The sequence below is a fragment of the Myxine glutinosa genome, chromosome 1 (genome assembly GCF_964187855.1).
Source record: "Myxine glutinosa chromosome 1, kmMyxGlut1.1, whole genome shotgun sequence".
In the NCBI taxonomy this organism is placed as follows: Eukaryota; Metazoa; Chordata; class Myxini; order Myxiniformes; family Myxinidae; genus Myxine; species Myxine glutinosa.
This window is the reverse complement of record NC_136261.1, coordinates 67102717-67127856: the sequence shown is the minus strand read 5'-3', so window position 1 is coordinate 67127856 and position 25140 is coordinate 67102717. Positions and strand designations below refer to the sequence as shown.

Genomic DNA, 25140 nt, shown 5'->3' with positions numbered 1-25140 from the left:
CGTGGGGTACGAAGCGGTGGTAAAAGTTTACCATGCCCAGGAACTCCTGGAGCCCCTTGATCGTGCGGGGCCGCGGGAAATCCCTGACCGCCTCCACCTTGGCCGGTAAAGGGATGGCCCCGTGCTCGGTGATGCGGTGCCCCAAGAAGTCGATGGTGGCGACGCCGAAACGGCACTTGGCGGGGTTGATGATTAGGCCATGCTGGCCCAGGCGTTCGAAAAGCGTGCGGAGGTGGAGCAGGTGCTCCTCCCGGGACGTGCTCGCGACTAGGATGTGGTCCAGGTAGACAACCAGGAAAGGTAAGTCGCGCAAGACGCTGTCCATAAGCCGTTGGAACGCCTGGGCCGCATTCTTCAACCCGAAAGGCATTCTCAGGAACTCGAAGAGGCCGAAAGGGGTAATGACGGCCGTCTTCGGGACGTCGTCCGGTTGGACGGGGACCTGGTGGTAGCCCCGGATGAGGTCCACCTTGGAAAACACGGTCGTGTCGGCCAACCGGGCGGAAAAGTCCTGAATGTGTGGGACCGGGTAGCGGTCGGGGGTGGTGGCATCGTTGAGCCGGCGGTAGTCCCCGCACGGCCGCCATCCCCCGCCAGGCTTCGGCACGATGTGCAGCGGAGAGGCCGAAGCGCTGTTGGAGTGCCGCACGATCCTCAGCCGCTCCAGCATGGCGAACTCCGCTTTCGCCACCGCGAGCTTTGTGGGCTCGAGTCGGCGTGCCCGGGCATAGACCGGCGGCCCGACCATGGGGATGTGGTGCTCCACCCCGTGTTTAACGGCCACCGCTGAGAAGGTGGGCCGCGTGAGGGCCGGGAAACTGGCGAGGAGGCGGGTAAAGTCGTCCGCTGCCGGAAGCGTGCAAACTAAACTCGCCGGGACGGAACCCTCCAGCAAGCCGCTTGGCAAGCCGCTCAACGAGCCGCTCAGCGAACAAGCGAGCGAGCTAAAGGTTTCGGCCTGGACGAGCCGTCTGCGCTTCACGTCGACCAACAACCCATTCGCACATAGGAAGTCCGCACCAAGCAATGCCATCGGCACGCTGGCGGTCACGAACGACCATTGAAAGCGCTGCCCTCCGAACCGCAGGGAGAGGCAGCGCTTCCCGAATGTGCGGATGGGTGGACCGTTGGCGGCAAGCAACGCGGGGCCCCGGCCCGCTTGTCGGACGTGGAGGCGGGGATGACACTTACCTGCGCTCCTGTATCGCAGAGGAAACGGCGCCCGGACAAGGCGTCCGTAATGAATAGGAGGCTGCCGTAATGGCCGACGCTCAGGGCCGCTAATGAGCGCCGGCCTGGTCGTTTCCCAACTTGTGAAAAGAGCATGGCGGGCGACACGTCCTAGCCTTGTGGCCGAACCTGGCGTGGAAATAGCACCAGGCTTGCGGCGGCGGGGGCGGCCGCGGTTTTCTCGGCGGCGGTGGTGGTGGGCGGGGCGCGGCAGCGGCCACGAGGGACGCAGTAGCATCTGCCTCGGGATCCACGACGGCAGCACCGTAACTCGACCGCGTGTCGCAGGCCGCGAAGAACTTGTCGGCCTCTCCGGCCCGGGCGCGGGGTTCCCTTATTTTGGAACCGGCCAGCGCGAGGCGTACCTGTAGAGGTAGCTGGCGTAGGAAAAGCGCCCGGAATAAGAAATCCGGGGCTTGGTCACCCAGCAGCGAAAGCATATAATCCATCCGCACGGATGGTCGTGTGTTGCCGAGTTCGGGAAGGTCCAGGAGGCAGTCGGTCAGTTCGATCTCCGTGAGGCCGAACGTGGCGATGAGGAGACGTTTGAGCGCCCCGTACTTGTGGTCGACCGGCGGGTGCCGCAGGATGGACACGACTCGGGCGGCAGTGTCGGGCCCCGAGGGCGGCGACCACGTGGTAGTAACGGGTCTCGTCCGCCGTTATGCCTCGAAGCTGAAATTGCGCTTCGGCCTGCGCGAACCACACATCGGCCTTTGCTTCCCAAAACTCTGGGAGTTTTACCGCGGCGGCGTTGTTGGCCATGGCGTGTTCGGTGGTCAGCTACGGCTGAACCAATCGGGGTCACCAGTGAAGTGTGGTGCTGCGCACACAACTTGCTTGCCAAAGAGGTAGGCAACAACGCGTTTGATAAAACCAAAAGTCTTTATTACGAAAGCTTGAACTGCAGCAGAGCGGGCTCGAGCTTAGAGCCCGCATATATGTCCCGAGGCCACGCCTAGTCCCCGGGCGTGGCCGCTCGGTCGAAGGGCGGGGCATGTATCATCGGTCCCCGCCTGGGCGCTCGCGCCACCCACTGGTGCGCGGAATTATTACCCCTTGTGCCCGCCACAGTGTGATGTGATGGGGGGTGAGTTGCTTGAAGGATGAAGTGGGACAAATCGTTGTGGACCCAGATGAAATTAAAGGAAGATGGAAGAGATATATGGAAATACTGTTGAATGCAGAGAATGAATGGGATGGCAACATAGAGAGTAACCCAGTTTTAGGACCGGCAGAGAAGATAACCGAGAAGGAAGTTGAGGAAGCGATAAAAGCAATGAGGAGTAGAAAAGCGGGAGGGCCGAAGGGAGTTGTATGAGATATGTTGAAGGCAGCGGGAAATTGGGGTGTGAAGAGAATGACAGAGATGTCATCTGGTGGTGAAAGAAGGCCGCATTCCAGTGGGTTGGGAACTGAGTACCCTCGTCCCTCTATACAAGGGGAAAGGTGACCCTCTGGGCTGTGGCTAGTATCGAGCGATAAAATTATTGGAGCATGGAATGAAGGTATTGGAAAGGGTGTTGGAGAGGAGGATAAGGAAGAAAGTGAAGATTGACGAAATGCAGTTTGGATTTATGCCAGGAAGAGGACCGACAGATGCGCTTTTTATGGTGAGGCAGTTGCAGGAGAAGTACATGAAGAAGAGGCAAAAGTTGTTTCTTGGGTTTTTTGATCTGGAGAAAGCATTCGATAGGGTTCCACGTGAAGTAGTGACATGGGCGTTGAGGAAGTTAGAAGTGGAGGAATGGTTGATCAGAGTCGTGATGGCAATGCACAAAACAGCGCGCACAGCTGTAATGACGAAGGACGGGAACAGTGGTGAGTTTGAGGTGAAGGTGGGAGTGCATCAGGGGTCGGTACGAAGTCCACTTCTATTTGTAGCTGTGATGGAGGTGCTGGCTCAGAACGTAAAGGAGGGTTTACCGTGGGAGTTGTTGTATGCAGATTATCTGGTGTTGATTGCAGAAAGTATGGATGGACTGAAGGAGAAGATGAACAAGTGGAAGGAATGTATGGAGACAAAAGGTCTGAAAGTGAATATCGGAAAAACGAAGGTGATGGCAAGTGGTAAAGCACGTGGTGAGGTGGAAAGAACTGGGAAGTGGCCGTGTGCTGTGTGCAGGAAGGGTGTCGGAGTGAATTCCATTCAATGTACAATGTGCGCTGAGTGGGTTCATCAAAAATGTAGTGGTTTGAGAGGGTCATTAACTAGTGTGGCAGCTATATTCAAGTGTAAGGTGTGCACAGAGGGAGCTCAGATGGAGGAAATGTTGAGTTGGATCTTGGAGACGGCGTGAAGCTGGAAGGTGTGAAAACATTTTGTTACCTAGGAGACATGCTGAATGGAGAAGGTGGATCAGACTCGGCAACGGTTGCCAGAGTGAGATGTGCATGGAAGAAGTTTCGGGAACTGAGTGGCATGCTGACGAGGAGGGGAGTGTCGTTGAAGCTGAAGGGAAAGGTGTATGCTGCATGTGTGAGGAGTGTTATGATTTATGGGAGCGAGACATGGGTAATGAACGTAGAGCAGCAACGAAGGCTGGAAAGGGTGGAAATGCGAATGGTTCGGTGGATGTGTGGAGTATCGTTGAGAGAGAGGAAGACAAATGATGAATTGCGAAAGATGATGGGAATAGAGACCTGTGATGGAATAGAACCACAACGGAAGTGACGAATCCGTAACACCTTCCTCAACAAATGACCAAACCATCTCAAACTGTTTCTCTGCATCCACTGTAAATATTTCTGATTCCATGTACTATTATTGTTTTCAAAAGGTTTATTGTCCATGAACTGTGTTCAAAAGGTAAAAAAGTTAATGTTAAAAGAAACAGGAAACAGGAAACCGGATCGGGAACCGGACGACGAGGAGGAAGAAGAGGGAGAAAAAAGGGCGGAGCGAGTGAGTCGGACAAGAAGGAGCCGAGCTACTTGCGGTCTGGAGCGAACGTTGGCGAGCAAGAGTCACTCGTGAACTTTAGGGTTTCCGGGAAAGGGATTCCTGCGACAGAGTTGTCATCGCTGTGACCGATCAACCTGCATGTCAGGTTTTTGGCGGTGGATTCCGAGGAGAATTATCGCCGGGCCGTTACATCTCAAGAACGGGTCGTCGGCCATTTTGACTCACGCAGGACTTGTGCTTTGCTTGCGGTTTCGTCTCTTTTCGACCATTTTCACCGCATTCAGACGTCGATCTGGGGCGTGTGTGTGACGTGGCTTTTTGAAGGTTAATTCGTCCATACCCGAGGGTGTGATCTCTCAGTCGCCTGGAGGGCGCCTTTGGATTTCCCAGTCGCCTTGAGGGTGCCTGTGCCCCGCGTTGGCAGCGGGACTGTTCTTGCCAGCTGAACGGGATTCTGGTCTCGATTGGACATCGTTCTGGCGATGGCTGGAGTGAATCAACTGTGGCTTGAAGCCGGGAATAAGAGACATTGGGGACGTTCTTGTTTCACTCACTTGGAGCACAGCGAGTTATATATTATAAAACTGATGGTACCATCATAGGATATTGATTGTACTTTTGATTCATATTATTGTTGTACTAGCCGAAACCCGTGGAACATCCACGGAAGGGAGGATGTGGTGTATGGATAGAGTGTACCATTATGGATGGCATCGGGGATTTGCTTGTCCGAGTAAGAGTTCGGAAGAAAGATGAGAATGAAGAGTGCGTATATGAACAACGATCGCCGACACCGGCACAAATGCATGCTCTGGATTGTCCACTCAGTGGACGGCTTGCTTTCACCTTCGCCTGTCCAAACAGTGGACAGCTTGCTTCTCCTTCGCCCAGCAGACGCCAATATGATGGCGTCGTAAGATGGCGTCGTATCGGCAGTTAATCGGATGCTTTTGGGCCCCAACGTCGGCTAATTCAGATTTTTTGAGTATGGCTGTACATGATAAACAAAGAGCGCGGTTCGTAGATCGTAAATCCATTAGTGCCGTGGGCATCGGGTCACTGGGTGCGGCGTAAAAGGGATAACAAAGTCGAGTCCTTACGCTATTATTATATAGATTGTTATTCTTGTGTGATCTTAATACAATATTTGTTTGCGAGTAACAATTGGTGTGGCTTCACCATTGATCTTTGACATACAGAATAACACATTTTTCTGCCGTGACTCCTCTCGGGGCTCGGAGGTACACCGTGACCAGGGGGTCGGGGAGCAGCACGTAACAAAGGATAAAAGTGACTGGTTGAGAAGTGATGGAAATGAATGTAGAAGGAAGTAGAGGACAGGGAAGACCGGGAAAGACTTGGCTGAAGATGGTCGAAGAAGAAATGCGGGCAAGGGGGTTCACAAGGGGAGATGCAGAAAATAGGGCAAAATGGAGAAGATTGTCATGGGGACCGCAAGGCTGTTGTGGGTGGCCACTGGGGCCACTGTTGCCTTTATTTTGATTTTCATGCTTGCATGTGCTTGGAAGTGCTCCACAAACATCTGAATGCTCCCAATCGAAGGTCCATTACAGGTGTGAATATTGTAATACTGATAGTATCGTCGGTGCACGTAGGATTTTGTCTGCACGTAGGATTTTGTCTCAAACCACCACGTCACGATTTTCACCTTTTGTTCCACTGTGAACAACACAGTCGATGTCGGGTCATACTGACTACTTGTTAGAAATGGTATACCACCACCACTATAACCTGCAAGAGAGAAGGGTATAGCATGAAAAACAACAGAATATCAGGCTGCTCAAATAGTCCACTTTTTTTGAAGCACCCTGTATTTGGCATTAGGGAGGGGAAAAAATAGATAGTTTGGCAAATTATTGAGAATTCGAAGTATGCAGAAAGCCAATTTATAATATGAACAAAATAGGTACAAAGCTAGAAAATACAAGTTGATGTGAATGCGTCAATGGATATGCCTCTGCACATGATAGATATCAACCCACTGGTACGCTTGATCTCAATTAAAGGTCACATGAAATACAAGTAAATGAAAAAACATGTTGTAGGGATCCACACTTAAATATATATTTTAAAGTTTTAAACCTATTTATTTATTTTTATTTTTTTAATTTAAAAAATTAAATTTGGAAAGATGAAAATGTACCAGAAAAGAGGACCGTGGGCCTAATTTCAGCTCTCTTGGACGTATGGAACCTAGAAACCGAACGGCTCCAAGATTTGAAACGGGACAAAAAGTTCAGATGAAGTTAAATAAAAGTGTGTAATAATTACAGATCACGTAAGAGAGAAAAGAGAAAAGCACATCACAAATCTGTACAAAAAAGAGGCACAACACAAACAATGTGAACTAGAACGGAACTCAGTGGAGAGCATACCTCCACCTGGTTGGCCATATCACTCAATGGTGAAGAATCACTTAAAAAATTATACTAGCTGGATCTGGATCCGAATCTTCACCAAAATTAAATCGATTCTTCCTTGTCACACACACATACAACCTGTCCAACAAGTTTCGCCCAAATCTATCAATAACTTTTTGAGATAACCTGCTATGTATCGTTTTTGGCCCGATCTCCCAATGGTGAAGAATCATTTTAAAAAAGTAAATAATTCTCATATCCGAATCCATATTCAGATATTCACCAAAATCGAATCAAATCGTCCTTGTCAGCCAACCAAACCTCTCCACCAAGTTTCATCCACATCCGTCTACAACTTTTTGAAATATTCTGCTGTGTATAGTTTTTGGCCCCATCTCCCAATGGTGAAGAATTACTTAAAAAAATTCTTGTAGCCGGATCCAAATCCTGATCTTCACCAAAATCGAAACATTTCGTTGGTGTCACATACACTACATCTCTGCCAAATTTAGTCCGAATCTGTCCACAAAATTTTGAGATATTTTCTTCACAAATGGACGGAGAGACAAATGAACAGACAGGGGTGAAAACATAACCTCCATCCACCTTTGGTGGCGGGGTAATAAAAAAACCAAACTCTTGAGGTAGAGATTACTGTCTAAGCACATTGGCATTTTGAGGCAATCGCAATACAGTCGGACCCCACTATTCTCAGAATCCACGTATTCGCGGTTGATAAAATGCGACCTGTTTCACTATTCGCGGAAAGATGACCCGTGAATTCGCGGGTTTTTTTCTTTTCGTGGCTGTGTTCCGCCAAATTGCGGATTTCCACCCCCCCCCCCCCCCCGATTCGCAGCCATGTTCTGCGAATTCGCGGTTTTTCAGGGGCAATATATTTTTTTCACGGGTCGCTAGCGTGACTCATTTATAAAACGCATTTTTAAACTAGCCATGCATAAAGGAGCTGGACATACGCAAAAAAAAAAACCATCTACGAGACGCGAGCATGACCTGCTCCTGTGTTCGCTGCCATGTGTTTTGCGTTTTCATGGCTTTTGCGGGATATCCCATCATTCACACTGTGAACAGCTTCACGTGATATCCCGTCATTAACACTGCAAATAGCTTCACGTGATATCCTGCTGCCGTTCAAAAGTAAACAATGTTTTGCGGGATATCCCGTCATCAACACTGCGAATAGTTTTACGTGATATTCCACCGTTCACAGGTAAAAATGTTTCACGGGATATCCTGTCATTCACACAAAGAATAGCTTCACGTAATATCCTGCCGCGGTTCAAAGGTAAGCAATGTTTCTTGGGATATCCCACCAGCTGCATAACACGTCATCCCTGCAAGTTATTGTCCAGAATGAAAACACTTCACAGTATCTATTAGTGCAATTAGCTGTCTCCCTTTTCCCCATTGAAACAATGGCACGGCATTCATTCGCGGATTTTCATCGACATTCGTATCACCTGGTGTTGCCCTAATGGTTAGGGAGGCGGGCTTGGGATCCCAAGGTCCTGAGTTTGAAACCCGTTTAATTAATGCTGGCGGGGTTGACTCGGCATCCTTCTGAGGTTGGCAAAATGAGTACCAGATAACTGGTTATAGAGAGGCATCACATCAGCGGCAGACATGCCCACAGAAAAATGATGCAACAAGCAGCCGGGTCGCTGCACACGAACCACCCAATGACATTGGTGGGTTTTGTCTCGCCATTTCCGGGACTTTCATCAACCTTCGCGGATCATCATCAAAATTCTCGGGATTTGCCTCACCATTTGGGGATTTTTCCTCGCCATTCACGGATTTTGCCTCACTATTCACGGTTTTTGTTCCTCGCTATTTGCGGACTTTCACGATTCGGGAACATATCCCCCCTTTTTCCCATTGAAATAATGCCCCCCTATTTGTGGGTTTCGCTAAACGTGGATTTTCCAGGAACATATCCCCCGCGAATAGCGGGGTCCAACGGTACTGGAAAGGCACTCGGTAGAGCACATACCTCCGCCAGGCTGAACAGTTTATGTTTTGCATCCCACTGATAGGCCGGATCTGAACCCGTACCTGAACCAAAATCGAATCGGCTTGTTCTCGTCACCAACTCGTCCACAAAATTGCCCGTCCATAACATTTTTCAAATATCATGTTATATATCGCTTTTCGCCTGATCACTCAATGGTGAAGAATCACTTGAGAATTAAATAATTCGATCGGTTTAGAATTGTGAACTGTAGACGAGTGACAAACAAACAGACAAACAGAATAACAAACGCAACCGACCAATATACTTGAAAAATGTTCGATTTTGCAAGTAACAAACAGACAGAGGTGAAAACATAACCTCCATCCACCTTTGGTGGTGGAGGTAATTAGCATGTACAGAAGGAATATGTAGTTGACACGAAGGGAGTGGAAATTATACAAATTATGGGTTTCTTGAAAAGTGACTTCCTGTGGAGCTAATGGCTTTTAAAAGAATATAAGGCATAATTTTTCCTTTTGCGAGTGGAAAACCAATGGAATCAGGTACATGGCAGCGACGTGTTGTCACGTAACCTTAACTGTGGGACTAGACCCACAGGGAGGAGGGGACGAGAAGCAGTGCAGAGTCTTTTCAGAATGAACTGGGGAAGTGGAGTAATATGCTAAACGTCGGAGAAATTCTACCTCCTGAGGATTGCCTTCCGTGCATTATTTCATTATTTCCGTGCATGCCAGCCCCAGCAATGTGCAGAATTCTTCAAGCCAGGTGCAAGGATCTCAACAATTTGAAGCGAAAGTGCAACAATGTGCATTTATAATGCAGCCTAAGCGATTTACTTATGAGTGGGAACAAGCCTTGAGAGAATTGACACTATCAAAAATCTCGATGGTGTTCCATGGGGATCCAGCATTGTACAAGTACGTGATACTAATTATACAACAGACAGAATAAAATATTCACAACATGGTGGTACTGTATTAACGTTTCACCTACACCTCCATCTCTCTCCTGCATCCACATCAAGTTACCAGTTAAGATTTGCCACCTGAAGCTCAGCCTTATTGACCTGGATTGAAGATTAATGTGGATTTGCATCTGGATGCAAAGTTAGCAGATGTTGCTTCACACCTGCCAAGCTGTGGGCTGTGCGGGGGCTGTGAGAAGGCGGCCGAGCTTGTCGTACCAATTTCCCAGCAGCTCGGGTCCCAGGATTTCACACACGTACATCAGTGTGTCGGATATATCCACCCTAGGTCAGGTTAAAAAAATGATTGCAGCTCAGTTAGAGCAACACAAAAGAGGGAAAAGGAAGGGAATATCAGAAAATAGTCACCGCTAAATGGAGTATTTTACTCTCGTTAACAATCATTTCACAAACAATCGGCTTTAGTGTTGTGTCGTTAAATTAGGAATCACAACATCAAAATCATAATCGCTACATCTGTGTAGGTGGTCATAAGCTCTTTATGTCTATACACTCTTGTCTCATAACACACACACACACACACACGCACGCACGCACGCACACGCAAAATGTATTAAATTAAAAAAATCAAAAGCGAGTGATCAGTGAGGTCTTTATTTTACAGTTTACAGCTATAGTAATTCCAATTCCCAAATAGAAATCGTTGGATTAAGCGATGATGGAAATGGTTCATATATTCAAAGAAGCTGGTTATATACAATGGTTGCAGTGTAGTGAGCACTGTTCTTTTTACCCCATGCAGGTTCCAATCAATCAATAGCTGAATGTTTTTCAGGTTTCCCGGCATTGGCAGGTCAAGGGACGTTATTTCCTTTGGAAACATGAACCCCCGTGAGTGGAAGCGAGGCTGCACTGGCTGACTGTTGTTTGCAGATAATTTAATTTGTGGATATTTATAAAGACAGTTTTGTGATTTTATTTTTTTGAATTGTGGCATCAACTTAAATCAGTATACATCAACAAGAAGTACGAAATATTTATACCAGTAAGTGAATGGTGAGAAAAAGCTTTAGATATGTGATAATGCCGTGGGTCCAAATGGATTTTGGATTTTAATGTAAAAAGGTCAAAGGTTGTAAATAAAACTATTGTTAGTCTCACCCCATAGGGGTTGTGAGAATGATTGCAATGCGTGTGGCCGCATCAATCTATTGTTAGAGACACGGGGTTTGGGGTTTTCAACAAGGGAACTACTTGGGCTCCACCTGACCACCGGTCCTGAGCCAACCGATAACGGATAACTCGGCGGCCTGGCAGGTTGCTTTTTTAATGTTAAAGGTTCCAGTCATGGACAATATATTCCTCATCAAGGCCAGGCCTTAAATAAAAGAACTGCATTGATAGAAAAGCGAAGAAAGAGAATAGTCGAAGTTTTTGAGGAAGTAAAAAATTTGCTTTTTGAAAAGGGGAAGGTCGTAAGCGTTTGGAAATACATGGGAAGGTAAAGAGTTCCAGAGTTTGGTCGTGGAGGGGAAGAAACAAACATCATAACGAGCCAGCCTTGATTTGCCAATGGCCACACAATAATCATGCGATGTAGTGGCTTGTCGAGTATTCCGTGATCTTGCTAATGGTGGAGGTACACAAGCAGCAAGTTATTGGGAGCAGAAACCGAAGTAATATCTGTAGAAAAGAGAAAGAGTGCCAACTCTGCAGTGTAATTCGAGCTTGTCGAGTGTTGAGGTCAGATTGGGGAGTTGATAAGTCGGATTATTTTGGATTCAATTCTTTCCAGTAGGTATGTGGAGCTGGAACCGCCCCAGATGTGAGAGCAGTACTCTATACAAGGACGATGCAATCCTTCATATAGGTGAAGCAACTGTTCAGAGGAGAAGACTCCGAGTTTCTTCGAGGCAGACTTAACTATTTGTGTAATGTGTGGATTCCAGGATAAATTTGATGTTACGGTAATACCTAGTAGGTTTATTGTATCACATGGTGCAATTGTGGAGCTTTCAAAGGAGATTGGAGAGTTGAGAGGAGTTCCAGAGAAAGATGGGAAGAAATTGAGTTTTAGAAGAATTGAATTTAACCTACATCCTCTCCTAATTTAACCTAATTACGTAGGGGCTAAAGTGTGGAGCCAATTGATTGGGGAAAAACATCCCGGCCCTCTCCAGTGGCGACTATGCTGAACCAATAGAGGTAAATACATCATAGGCAGATTGGAAGAACATGTGTAGGAGGTTTGTAATGGACAAGGGGGCGAGGAACGTCATGTGGTACATTCAAAGCATTAATGTTTACTCACAGGGTACAGCAGACAAACATTTATTTGAGTGGTGTGGCAAAAGGACAAACAATGGGGGAGCATCCGTGTGGTGTGGCAATGTACAGAGCAAAAAAACACAGTGCAATTCTTATCCGGTTAATAATCCCCTCAGACAATCTTACCCAAATTAACATAATATTGGTTCCAAATCAGATTCACACCCGAAGGAAAGGTAGAAAGTTTAGAAAGACAGAGCAGGCCAAGGCTGGTTCGATCTAAGGCTCACCGCACGAGGACTGATGAGCCCATCGCTTCCGTGTTGGGGGAAAGGTAATGGGTAATAATACGAGTTGAACTCTCTTAGTATTGACTGGTTCCCTGGTTGACACTGTTTGCCTGGCCTGCTGTGGGAAGCAAAGGTCATGCGCCGCCCTATTCGGTCCTAGCTTGATGCGTCCATTGGGAAGATGATTCTGCGTTTGACGTCATCCTCTCTGCGAGTTTGTTGATCCCGAATTACCTTCATTGATTTTTAGGATAGGGCCACGGTCCGGAGCTCCTTACTTAACATTAGGCGGACTTAGAATCGCACCTCATTCGCCACCCAAATGTCCGGTAAGGGCCCGGGTAACATGGTAGACAACAGGAAAATTGTCGGTGATGACAGTAAACTGTGGGAAGGTTAGCGCAAGTTTGCGCTAACAAGCAGCGAGGCTTGTTGGTCAAGGTGCAGTGAGCGCGAGCGCCATTGCGTCCTCGTGCTGGTGGAGATGTTGGTTGCAGCAACGAGGTGCAGGCAGGTGTTTGAAGCGTTGCAGTGGTCGAGTGGAGGATGTCTGGCAGTAGTGGGACAGATGTTGAGACAGAGTGGGTGAGCTGTGGTTGAGGCGGCCTGGTTGAGGCGCTGTGGGTAAATGGTGAGGTTGGTCAATGGTCTTGCAGTGGAAGAAGGTGGTTGTGGTGTTGTGTTTGTGGTGGCATGAAGGTGGGTGCTAGTCCAGTAGAGGTTAAACTGTGGTTGAGGTAGCGTTGTGGTGGTGGGGACAGTTTGAATTTTACACGCGCATTTGAATGAGGTTTTGGCACATATATGCAAATGAGGCAAGACGGTACTTACTCCTTTGGGCTTGAGAACGGCTCCGTCCTCCAAGGCGAAGAAAGTTAGTACAGAAGATGGGGAGAACCCAGAATAATTCCTCACAATGCATATTTCTCTTGAAATCCAAGACAAAAGGGAGGACTGTCAGAAACGTTTAATAATGAAATAACTAACTCAGGAACCCAATGTTGTGTGCCATTATCAGGGATGACGGTTCACAGAACGGGTATGGGACAAGGACAAAATGTTTAGATTTTGGGAAGATCTTGTGACCCAAACCCAAATCTTGTGTCCCAAACCCATCTCTCTCTGTTCCCACCTTTCCCAGTCGAACCCAACTGCTCCTGGACTCTGTGTCCTTCTCTCCTGACAAGGTGGAGAAGTTTTTGTCAAACCTAGACTCTGATTCTGCAACTGGACCAGACGGTATCAGCCCACGGGTCCTAAAATCCTGCTCTGCCGCTCTATCTCACCCTCTCTGTTCTTTTCACAGTCTCTTTTGCTCAAGGTCATCTGCCAGCATCTTGGAAATCAGCAAACATTACCGCTTTACACAAAAAAGGTGCAAAAACAGATCCTTGCAACTACAGACCAATCAGCCTGCTTCCAATTATCAGCAAAGTCATGGAATCCATCATTGCTTCGGATATCAAATCCTTCCACTTCGCCAATGGCTTGATCTCTGATCATCAATTTGGATTCAGACCAGGTCATTCTACTCTGGACATGTTGCTTCTGCTGTCTCAACAATGGATGGAGGTCCTCAATGCCAAACAGGAAATCAGAGCTGTCTCACGACATATCACGTGCCTTCGATACGGTCTGGCACCCAGCTCTGCTCACCAAGCTCTCCTCCTATGGTATCCATGGAAATCTCCACTCATGGCTTGCGGACGTCTTCTCTGGTCGTAGGCAACGTGTGGCCCTGAATGGATTCCTCTCATCTCCCCTTCCTGTTCTGGCTGGAGTTCCCCAAGGTAGTGTTCTGGGCCCTGTGCTATTTCTGGTCTTCATCAATGATCTCTCCGACTATCTGTAAAATCCTCTCTATCTCTTTGCTGATGACTCCACTATCTGACGCTCCATTCCTGATCCCTCAGATCGGCAGTCTGCAGCCTCCTCACTCTCTGCAGACCTGGACAAAATCACAGACTGGTCAAACAAGTGGACCATGTCTTTCAATCCTGACAAATCTCACACTCTTACTATGTCTCGCCGAAAAGACCGACTGGAAAACCCTCCCATCTACTTTCTCAACAATTCTCTCCAAGAAGTTCTGTCGCTCAAGCTTTTGGGTTTCACTATCTGCCATGATCTTTCTTGGGAAAACCACATTTCCAAGCTGGCCTCCAAAGGCAGTCGCCGACTGGGCATCCTCCGTCGTGCGAAGTCCTTCCTTGCCACACCTGAGCTCCTCACCACATACAGGGCCTTCATCCACAGCTCATTGGAATACTGTTCCCCCTCTGGGCCAATGCTCCTGCCTCACACCTAGCTCGGCTACACGCTGTTGAAACCAAAGCTTTCGGAATCATTGGAATCTCCTGCGATGAAGCTAACTCCGAGGGCCTTTCACTCACTCACCGCAGGCAGGTTGGTGGTCTTTCTGTCTTCTACCGACTCCTCTCCGGCCTTGCTCCCCCAGCTCTCTCTGTGCCCGTTCCCCTAATATTCCTACAGGTCGCACAAGATCTGCCAGCAACCGTCTTATGGTTAAACTGCCAACATCAAGACTCTTTGCTCACCTTCACTCTTTCATTCCCCTTTTCTCCCACCTCTGGAACAAACTCCCCCACTCCCTTCAATCCCACTCCTCCCTCCAGGTCTTTAAAACAGCTGTTCACCACCATCTCTTTTCCTCCCCCATCCAAAACCTTGATCTTTTCTACCCCCTCTAATTCACCACAGATACACTTTTTTTGAAATTCCAACTTCTTTCCTGGAAGTCCTTGCAGTGTTCATATGTTTTATATCTCTCCCACCTCCCCCCAAGCCCTCCCTCTCCCACATCTCTCCCGATGTCCCTGCTCTCAAATGTTGTGTTTGTGTCCTTCCCCCTCTCTCCCCATCTTGTCTTCCACTCCCCTTATTTTGTGTTTTATGTGTCGGGTTTGACTTTTTGTGTGATTAATGTTAGCTCTCTCACAAGCCTCGATCTTGTATACAAAAAAAAAAAAGAAAAAAAGATCCAGATCCGGATTTCGATCCAATAATATTTAAGTGATTCTCACCATTGAGACATAGGCAAAAACGTTATATAGCACAACATTGCAAAAGGTTGTGGGTGGATTTATACAAAACTTGGTGGACAGGTTGGGTTTGCAACAAGGAATAAATGATTCTATTTTGGTGAAGATTCAAATCTGGATCCGGATCAGAGAATTTTTAAAAGTGATTCTTCACCATTGAGTGATCGGGCTAAAACCAATATATAGCACGATATCTCAAAAGTTATGGACGGTTTTGAACAAAGCTTGGTGGACAGGTTGTGTGTGTGACAAGGACGAATCGATTCGATTTGGTGAAGATGTAAGTACGGATCCAGATATGAGGGCTCAAAAAAATTTTTTTAAGCGATTCGTCACTATTGAGTGATAGGGTCAAAGATGATAATTATATAACACGATATTTCAAAACGTTGTCGACGATTTATGACAAAACCTGGTGGATAAGTTGGGTAGGTGACAAGAACAAGCCGATTAGATTTTGGTTCAGGTCCGAATCCAGATCTGGTCTATCGGTGGGATACAAAATGTAAACTGTTCAGCCTGGCAGAGGAATTCTCTCTACAGAGTGCCGTTCTAGTGACTTTAAAAATGTTTTTCTCTGCAACCGCTTCTCCAATCGATGCAAAACTTAAAACACAAGAGGAATTACCCATGAAGAACAATTTTTTGACAACGTTGACAATATTGGTCACATGGTATGGCATACATATTGGATTAAAGGAAAAAAATGGACATGTTTTTCTCCAATACACCTCACTGAAGAAAATGGAAACTTGGCATATGTCATCAAATCCCAATGTGACACATAGGGTGATAATGATGACATCATCGGTGACGTAGTATTCAAACCACAATTGGTTGAATCAAACTCCTTGTCTCATGGGAATGTCCACGTACTCTCTCAATGCCTTTGTCTAGGTGAAAACTGTAAATTATGTGCGAGGCAGGAGGGCAGGGAGCAATTGTCAGACCCTGCCCATAAGATCCTAGTCCATGCAGCCCTGGTGATAGGGCCAGTTTTGCCACAAACAGTGGATAAGGAATTTGGAACTTTGGCATGGAGCACGGCCCAGCTAGATGACCCCACTTTGGGGCCGGTGCACGAGTGGGTCCAGACAGTTAAAAGACCTAAAAGACCCAGTGGGGAGGAGGTCACCCCCCTCAGAGTACAAACAAAGGTGTACTGGGCTCAGTGGAACACATGAGAATAAAGGACAACATCCTGTCTCAAAAATGATTGAATATTCCCTCTGATAATATTTTCCTGGCTGGTAATAGTCCCAAACCAATTTAAGACCACAATTTTACAGCAGGTGCACTGTACCCACCCGGGCGGCCATGAAGGCAGAAAAACGACATCTCAGGTTTGCCGGAGGTTTTATTGGGTTAATATGGGGCGTGATATACAAGACTGGTGTCGAGCATGCGATACCTGTACTGCTAAAAAGTGGCCGGAGGGTGAGGGCCCCCCCCCTTCAATTGCAACAGGGGGAGGGGGCCCTTGAGTGTGTGGTTATGGACATTCTAGGACCTGCACCTGCCAAGATAACAGGTACATCCTCGTGGTCATGGACTATTTTACCAAATGGCCGGAGGCCTATTTGCTCCCCAACCAATAAGCCAGGGTTGTGGCACAGGCCTTCGTGAAAGGATTTGTATGTTGGCATGGGCATGAGATTCCAGAAGAGATGCACACAGACCAGACGAGAATTTGAGAGTGAATTTCTAAAAGAGGTGTATAGTCTCTTGTCAATTCGGAAAACTAGGACAACGCCATTAAGGCCACAAACTGAGGGGATGGTGGAAAGTTTCAATAAGACCTTGATTCAACAATTGGCCTTATTTACTTGCCACCACCCATCAGGATGACTGGGACGAACCTCTCCCGTATTTGCTGATGGTCTACTGGTCACCATGGAGCCACCTCATGCTGCTCATGTACATACGGACTCCCGTTGTGCGGTCCAGTGCCAGAGCTCCATGAAAGACCGCCGGGGGAGGGTTATGCACATCATTTGAAGGAGGGCATGGAATGGGTTCATGCCTTCACACGCCACCAACTCCATCTGGCGGGTGTGAAGATGAAGTGCAGGTATGGCCACTGAAGCCAGGCGAGTGGGTACTCTCTCTGGGGATGAAGTTTTGGTTTTGTAATCCTAGGAGGAGGAAAGGCAAATGCCCTAAGCTCACGTCGCCTTGGCAGGGCCTGGGGGTAGTCCCGGTGCAAATCTGTGACGTGGTGTTTCAGATCAAAATGGGCCTACAGGCCCTGGATCGTCCATGCCGACCAACTTCGACCTTACAGAGGCGACAAGATGCCCTCATTTATCACTCCGACCTTCGATGTGGAGGCTAGGCCAAGCACCTCTGCAGACGCAAGATGCTCATTACAGTAAGATAGAGCAGGATAATTTTGGAAACCACATGGGAGCATGGGGGATAGGCAGCCACACATGGGGGCACAAGAGCACTAGGTTAGGGGGAGTAACATTAGCATCAGAGTAATGTTTGAGACGGAGTGTTGGAGATGACTGGCATGTAGTGGGAATGCAGCTAGCTTAGCGACATAGTGCAAGCCAGTTAAGAGGAATGTACATAGTGCAAGGGATGATGGGGTGAGCATGATCTAGACAGTGGGAATTAGTTAGGTAAAATAGTTGTAAATAAAGTAAAAAACAAATGTTCAAACTCACCTGGTATGTATTTGGAGATAAAATTACATTTAGGGCTGTCCCGTGTGAATGTGTTCGTGTAAAATAAAAGGACACAACACATTAGGTGGGACATGTATGCATTGTCGCATTCCAGGGATAGGTGAGGTCAAAGGTACGAGGGGAAATAATTACACCAATGTGCACACATGGAATTGACTGACTTGGTCTGAGTCTTGTTCAGTGAGCGGGTGGTGTTGTGGTTTTGGAAAATGCACCCCCCGGGAGGGAGGAGCGCCTCCATTTACACTGTAGGAATCCCGAGATAGATAATGTGCACAGGTCTAACTTTACATAGACTAAGAAATAACTAAGGGGTTGTTCGGAATGGGAACATTCTTTGTGGTTAATTAGTCTATGTATTTCCGCTGTGGTGTTTCCCCATTTCTAACTATCTCTTTCGTTCAATTCCCATTCAGTTCGTTCCCACCTCCGGTCTGTTTGTTCGCTCGGCTCTTCACTCTTTAATTATCAACCTTAACTTCTGTCCAAACTCTTTCGGACAAACAAATTCCCCATTCGTAATAATTGATCAGCAATAACACTCCAGATCAGCTGTCTTACCTTATTGTACCTCTATACCTTCGTCACCTGGACAGCCTTTAGAAACATGCCAAATGCAAGGACCAGAAAGGCCATATCTTTCAGGCATTCTGGGTGCTGCACAGGAAAACTAGGTACCTTTTCTCGTACGAATGCTTACTGTTCAGGGTGCCGAGTTGCAAGGTGTACATACTGTATGGAAGAGCCTTTTCACGTGAAGGGGGAGGGGGGAAAAGGAGCCTCCCTCACCACTTTGCACAGGCGAGGGGTGGGGGTGAGGGCTCTGTCTAAGTTCTCCTCAGGATGATGGAAATTTCTGCAGCTTCATAGTGGGAACGGCCCCTTGTTGGATGCACACCAATGGGAAAAGCCAGCTCAGATTGGAAGATGCTTGTGCATGGACTGTGCTCGCTTGTAAGCCATGCCCTGCGTGGCAATTATAAAGCCCAGGACATGGCTTGGTTCAGGGCGGTGGTGAGTTGTGGTGAGCAGTGGTGAGCTGTGGTGTACGGCTGTAGTGCTGGAGCGGCTGCAGTGGTGGTGAACTGTGTTGAGCTGCTGTGCTTATGGGGCCATGCAATGGCAGTACGAGCTGCCCTTGTGTGGCCACCTTATTGCCAGCGCTGCCTGCTCAAAGGTTCGCCTGCCGGAGCAAGCTACCCTGGGTCCGGAGTGAGGTGAGGGGAGCACAAGGTGAGGGGGCAGTGACGCCACGGAGGCCCTGGCGTGCGACATGGTCGCCCTCCTCATAATAACCTCGCCATCACACCATGTATTCCTGTTGCTACCTTAATCCATCACCCTCCTCATAATTACCTTCCCAGCCCCTCATATTATTTGGCCCAATCTAGCCTCGCCTGGTTGGATGAGATGAGACTGGGGTCGTTCCCATACACCAAACTGCCTCTTTCGTTCAATTATTCTTTCATATCTTCTTCTTCTTCGCGGATAGTGGTACCATGTTCTGTGTGTGTCGGTAAGATTGTATAAGAATACTCGCTGACGACAAGTCTGCGCTTTTGTACCTTTGTACTTGGTTTGTTTTACTGTAAATACCTGCCTTTTGCCTTTAGTTTTGTTTGGTGAATAAAGAGCTGTAAATAGTGTGCTTTTCACCATTGCTTTGTAATAAATAATAGTTGTGCATTTTCTGTCTGGTTTGCTCTCGTCCCTCCTTTCATCGATCCGACATGGTGTGTACATAGTGGATAGCCGAGAGTTCTGCCCCACTGCCTAGCTTCGGTAGTGGTTAGTCAGCGCTGCACTTCTGTTCCGCTCGGCAGTAATGCAAGTGCACGCTGAGGGTACGATCCTCCGTTAGTTGGTCCACGTCGCTCCCAGGCAGAGATGTCGACTCAAGTCGGTGACTTTTTTTCTTTCTTTTTTTTTGTATACAAGGTCGAGGCTCGTGAAAGAGCGAACATTAATCACACAGAAAGACAAACCGACACATAAAACATATAACATAGGGAGCGGTAGACGAGATGGGGAGAGAGGGGGAAGGACACAAACACAACATTTGAGAGCAGGGACCGAGAGACATGGAGACATCGAGAGATCTGAGAGAGGGCGAGGGCTTTGGGGGGGGGGGGGGCGTGGGAAGGGGGCGGTGGGAGAGGTATAAAACATATGGACACTGCCAGGACTTCCAGGAAAGAAGTTGGAATTTCAAACAAGGTGGATCTGGGGTGAATTAGCGGGGGTAGAAAAGATCAAGGTTTTGGATGGGGGAAGATAAGAGATGGTGGTGAACAGCTGTTTTAAAGACCTGGAGGGAGGAGTGGGATTGAAGGGAGTGAGGGAGTTTGTTCCAGAGGCGGGAGAAAAGAGGAATGAAAGAGTGAAGGTGAGCAGAGAGCCGATATTTCGGCAGTTTAACCATCAGAGGGTTGCTGGCAGATCTTGTGCGACCTGTAGGAATATTTGGGGGACAGAGCACAGAGAGAGCTGGGGGTGCAAGGCCGGAGAGGAGTCGGTAGAAGACAGAAAGACCACCTACCTGCCTGCGGTGAGTGAGTGAAAGGCCCTCAGAGATAGCTTCATCGCGGGAGATTCCAATAATTCTGAAAGCTTTGGTTTCAACAGCGTGAAGCCGAGCTAGGTGTGAGGCAGGAGCACCGGCCCATAGGGGAGAACAGTATTCCATTGAGCTGCGGATGAAAGCCTTGTATGTGGTGAGGAGCTCAGGTGTGCCGAGGAAGGACTTCGCACGACGGAGGATGCCCAGTCGGCGACTGGCTTTGGAGGCCAGCTTGGAAATGTGGTTTTCCCAAGAAAGATCATGGCAGATAGTGAGACCCAAAATCTTGAGCGACAGAACTTCTTGGAGAGGATTGTTGAGAAAGTAGATGGGAGGGTTGTCCAGTCGATCTTTTCGGAGAGACATAGTAAGAGTGTGAGATTTGTCAGGATTGAAAGACATGTTCCACTTGTTTGACCAGTCTGTGATTTTGTCCAGGTCTTCAGAGAGTGAGGAGGCAGCAGACTGCCGATCTGAGGGAAGAGGAATGGAGCGGCAGAGAGTGGAGTCATCAGCAAAGAGATAGAGAGGATTTTCGAGAGAGTCAGAGAGATCATTGATGAAGACCAGAAAAAGCACGGGGCCCAGAACACTGCCTTGGGGAACTCCAGCCTGAACAGGAAGAGGAGATGAGAGAAACCCATTCAGGGCCACACGTTGACGACGACTAGAGAGGAAGTCCGCCAGCCATGCGTGGAGATTTCCATGGATACCAAAGGAGGAGAGTTTGGTGAGCAGAGCGGGGTGCCAGACCGTGTCGAAGGCACGTGATATGTCGAGGGAGACAGCTCTAATTTCCTGTTTGGCATTGAGGACCTCCATCCATTGTTGAGACAGCAGAAGCAGCATGTCCAGAGTAGAGTGACCTGGTCTGAAACCAAATTGATGATCAGAGATCAAGCCATTGGAGAAGAGGAAAGATTTCATATCCGAAGCAATGATGGATTCCATGACTTTGCTGATAATTGGGAGAAGGCTGATTGGTCTGTAGTTGCTAGGATCTGTTTTTGCACCTTTTTTGTGCAAAGCGGTGATGTTGGCTGATTTCCAAGCAGATGGCAGTTGACCTTGAGCAAAAGAGAGGGTGAAGAGAACAGAGAGAGGGTGAGATAGAGCAGCAGAGCAGGATTTTAGGACCCGTGGGCTGATGCCGTCGGGTCCAGTTGCAGAATCAGAGTCGAGGGTTGACAGAAACTTTTCCACCTTGTCAGGAGGAAAGGACACGGAGTCCAGGAGCAGCAGGGTACGACTGGGTATGGTGGGTACAGAGAGGGATGGGTTTGGGACACAAGATTTAGAGGCAAACACAGAGTTGAGGCATTCAGCTTTTTCACGTGCGGAGTCAGCTGTGTAGCCGTTTGAGGTAAGGGAGGGGATGGAGGGGGAACAAACACCAGAAACGGATTTGACCAGACGCCACCAGGATTTGGAAGAGGGAGACAGATAAGAGAGTTCGGTCTTGAGAATGGAGAGATATTGTTTCCTGGCTCTCCTGAGGGTGGACACACACTTGTTTCGGGCTTCGTGAAAGGAAATGAGATTTCCTTCCGTTGGATTTGCTTTCCAGGAGACGAAGGCAAGTTGTTTCTGGGGAACAGCCTCACCACAAGATTCCGTGTACCATGGACGGGAGGAAGGGTAAGACAACTGAAGATGAGATGGGATAAATCTGTGCATGAGAGAGAGCAATTTACTTTGGAAGAATTCCCAGGATGAGTTGATGTCAGAGGTGGTAGAAATGGGAGACCAGTCCAGATGATTGATGGCTGCTTGAAGACCGTGCCAGTTGGCCTGAGTGAAATGCCAGACTCGTCGACGCTGAGCAGGCTCCCTGAGGATGGTCAGAGAGATGTCCACTTTAACAAGGACATGATCAGATGATCCGATCGGAGCAGAAGAAGAGCAGCAGACATTTTCAGGGAAGTTAGTCATAACCAAGTCCAGAAGAGAAGATGTTCCGTTGACTGAGATCCGGGTCGGGAAATTGACAGATTGTGTCAGTCCCAGTGAGTCGCAGAAGTCCTTTGCTGAGGAGCCATGGCTGGTGAGAGAGGTACCCACACCCAGCCAACTGGCATGATGACAGTTGAAATCACCACATATGAGGAAGAGAGAGTTGGGATGAGTAGATAGAAGTTGGTCCATATCATCAGACAGCGAGATGTATACACAAAGAATTAAGTTAAGCACCCCTACACAACGAATTTAGGTAAGCACCCCCTAATATATATTCTTTGTGTATATGTATACATTGGCATATATTCTAAGGTATGTGAGATCAAATAATGATTGGTATGACATTAGCAATTATCCATTGATGAAATGCAGATGAGTGCACTCATCTGTGACGCCCATCGCTCGTGCAGCACGTGTTATCATCCACGTGGTCGTGATTGACGCAAAGATCGCTAGAGGTCTTCTCAGAACAATGACTGTACGTTAGAAAACATAAACGTCATCCACACTGTCCGTGATGGACCTATAGCTCCATACTTAAATTGAGGTGAAAATATGCCTAAAATTCCCAAAAAAGTTCACCTTAAATTATTCAGAATAAAATATTGAAAACGGCATGATTGTTATGTTTTTATGTGACCATAATATCACTTCTCCAGAAAATATAGCAATATCATGGGTATATTACACTGTTTTGACGACAACAAACTTGTAATGTGCGAGGTTGTAAAATAACGGGGGGGGGGTGCTTAACTTAATTCTTTGTGTATAGATGGAGTCATCACTGTTTGGTGGACGGTACAACACACATATGAACAAGAGGTGGGAGCGAAGGGGAAGCCGTAGCCAGAGGTATTCCTGGGGGTGAGGTGGAGAGAGTGCAGTGCAGGGCGAGTGAGGAAGAGAGTTTTTGATAAAGATAGCAACCCCGCCTCCAGGACGAGGCTCAGGTCTATCATACCGGAGGAGGGAGTAGCCCGGGAGAGATACTATGGAATCAGAGACATCATAAAGGAGGAAAGTTTCTGTTAAGCAGATCACGTCTGGTTTGACAGAAGCAACCTGTATGGAGAGATCAGTTAAGTTTGAACGAAGGCCCCGGATGTTTGAGGTCCATACCGTTAATGAAGAGGAAGGGGGAGCATCAGATACAGAACAGGGGGGAGGAGGGGTAGGGTAAGATGTGGAAGAGGTGGAAGAGGTAGGGAGAGCTGTTGAATGTGTGTCAGAGATTTCAGAATAGCTCGGAGAAAGGGAAGGATGGGGCGGACAAAAGGTTTGATGGTGATTGGGTGAGCCACAATGAGGTGTTATTTGAGGAGGGGGAAGAGCGAGGCAGAAGGTTGGGGGAGATGGAGGTGAGAGTTTGAAGGGGGAAGAAGCGGGGAGGACGCTTTGAGGAGGGGGAGTGAGAGGGGGGAAATTGAGAAGCAATGAGGGTGGGGAGATTTGAAGGGGAGGGGTGAGGGGGAAGTTTGGGAGGGAAGGGGCAAGGGGAGGGATTTGAAAGGGATGGGATATGGGGGAGATCTGGAGGGGAGGGGTGAGGCAGGAGTCTAGGAGGGGAGGGGCGAGGGGGCGTCTTGGCGGGGAGGGGTGAGGGGGTCGTTTAGGAGGGAGGGGGCAAGGGGGGAGATTTGAAAGGGATGGGTGATGGGGAAGATTTGGAGGGGAGGGGTGATGGGGAAGATTTGGAGGGGAGGGGTTATGGGGAAGATTTGGAGGGATGGGGTGAGATTGGATTTTTGAAAGTGTACGATTTATGGGAAACGAACATTTATTGCAAAATGAGTTGCTTGTGACCTTCGAGTTAAAAATACGTTTAAGGATGCTGGATGGAGGATGGAGTGCAGGAGAGTTTAGGGAATGTAGAAAAAAGGCACTATAGGAGATGGATATTTTTTTTGGGATGAATTGATTTGGTGAGCAAGTCGAAAGCAGCCTTTTAAAGAAGAAGAAGAAAAAGGTGTTATAAAATATGACGGAATACATAACTTGAGGGGAAAGTGTAAACATTGAAGGTTAATGAGTGAAAACTATCTGGGGAAATGGGGGAGAAACACGTGGTCGAAGAACGAACGAACGAATAAGAATGAATAAACGAATGATAACAGAGAAGGAAAATGTTTTTTTTTTTTTGTTTGTTTGTTTTTTTTTGAGTTGAGATTTACACAAGGAAGTAGGCTATGGGTGAAAAGACTGGGAATACAGAGAACGAAAGTTATTGGATCACAAAAGACGGACCGCTGAGAGAAAAACAAAGCCTCAAGGTTGTACAGTGCACACTGTACAAGGCCTCAAGACACGACACGGCAAACAGACGATCAATTTATGAAAGATAAACACCGAGAAACAACCAAAGTTGCACACAATAACTTCACACACCGAAAGATAAATACAGTTTCGACAAAATACAATTGTGAACAGACTTAACTTCGAAAAACGTGGAGACCGTGTGGAGCTTCGAAAATCCCTGCCGCCGTCTCCGACTTGAACTCGAGTCACAAATTTTGTGACTTACGATTTGACTTGAGACTTTGCCTTGAAGACTTGAGACTTAAACTTGTAGACGTGTTGACAATGAAAGAATGAACACTATATCACAATAAATATATCTCAATGATATGTTTGTGACTAATTTTCATTCGATGTCTGGTAGGATGTGATTATATTTATAAATAAAGACCGCCGGAGTCGCGCGCCAAAGGGAGCACAAACTCGGTAAATAGATCGCGCCGAGCTTAGAAAAGGTATTAGTTGTACAGCTCCCATTACATAGTGAGTGCTGAGCTCCGAGCCTCCGAGCGCACATACATGTGTCGAGTGGAGTAAAAGGAGGTAAATTACAGAGAAAAGCAAGTAGAGCTATAGTAT

General features: G+C 47.7%; 1 protein-coding gene across 3 annotated transcripts in view; it reads right to left on the bottom strand.

Moving 5' to 3' along the window:
* Positions 1–25140, bottom strand: part of IPO13 (importin 13) — a 308248-nt gene that overhangs the window by 95009 nt on the left and 188099 nt on the right. For all 3 annotated transcript variants that reach the window (XM_068112643.2, XM_068112650.2, XM_068112659.2), the window contains exon 8: positions 9641–9761. In XM_068112643.2, the coding sequence (XP_067968744.1) occupies positions 9641–9761 (121 nt within the window). The remainder of the gene's footprint in view (positions 1–9640; positions 9762–25140) is intronic.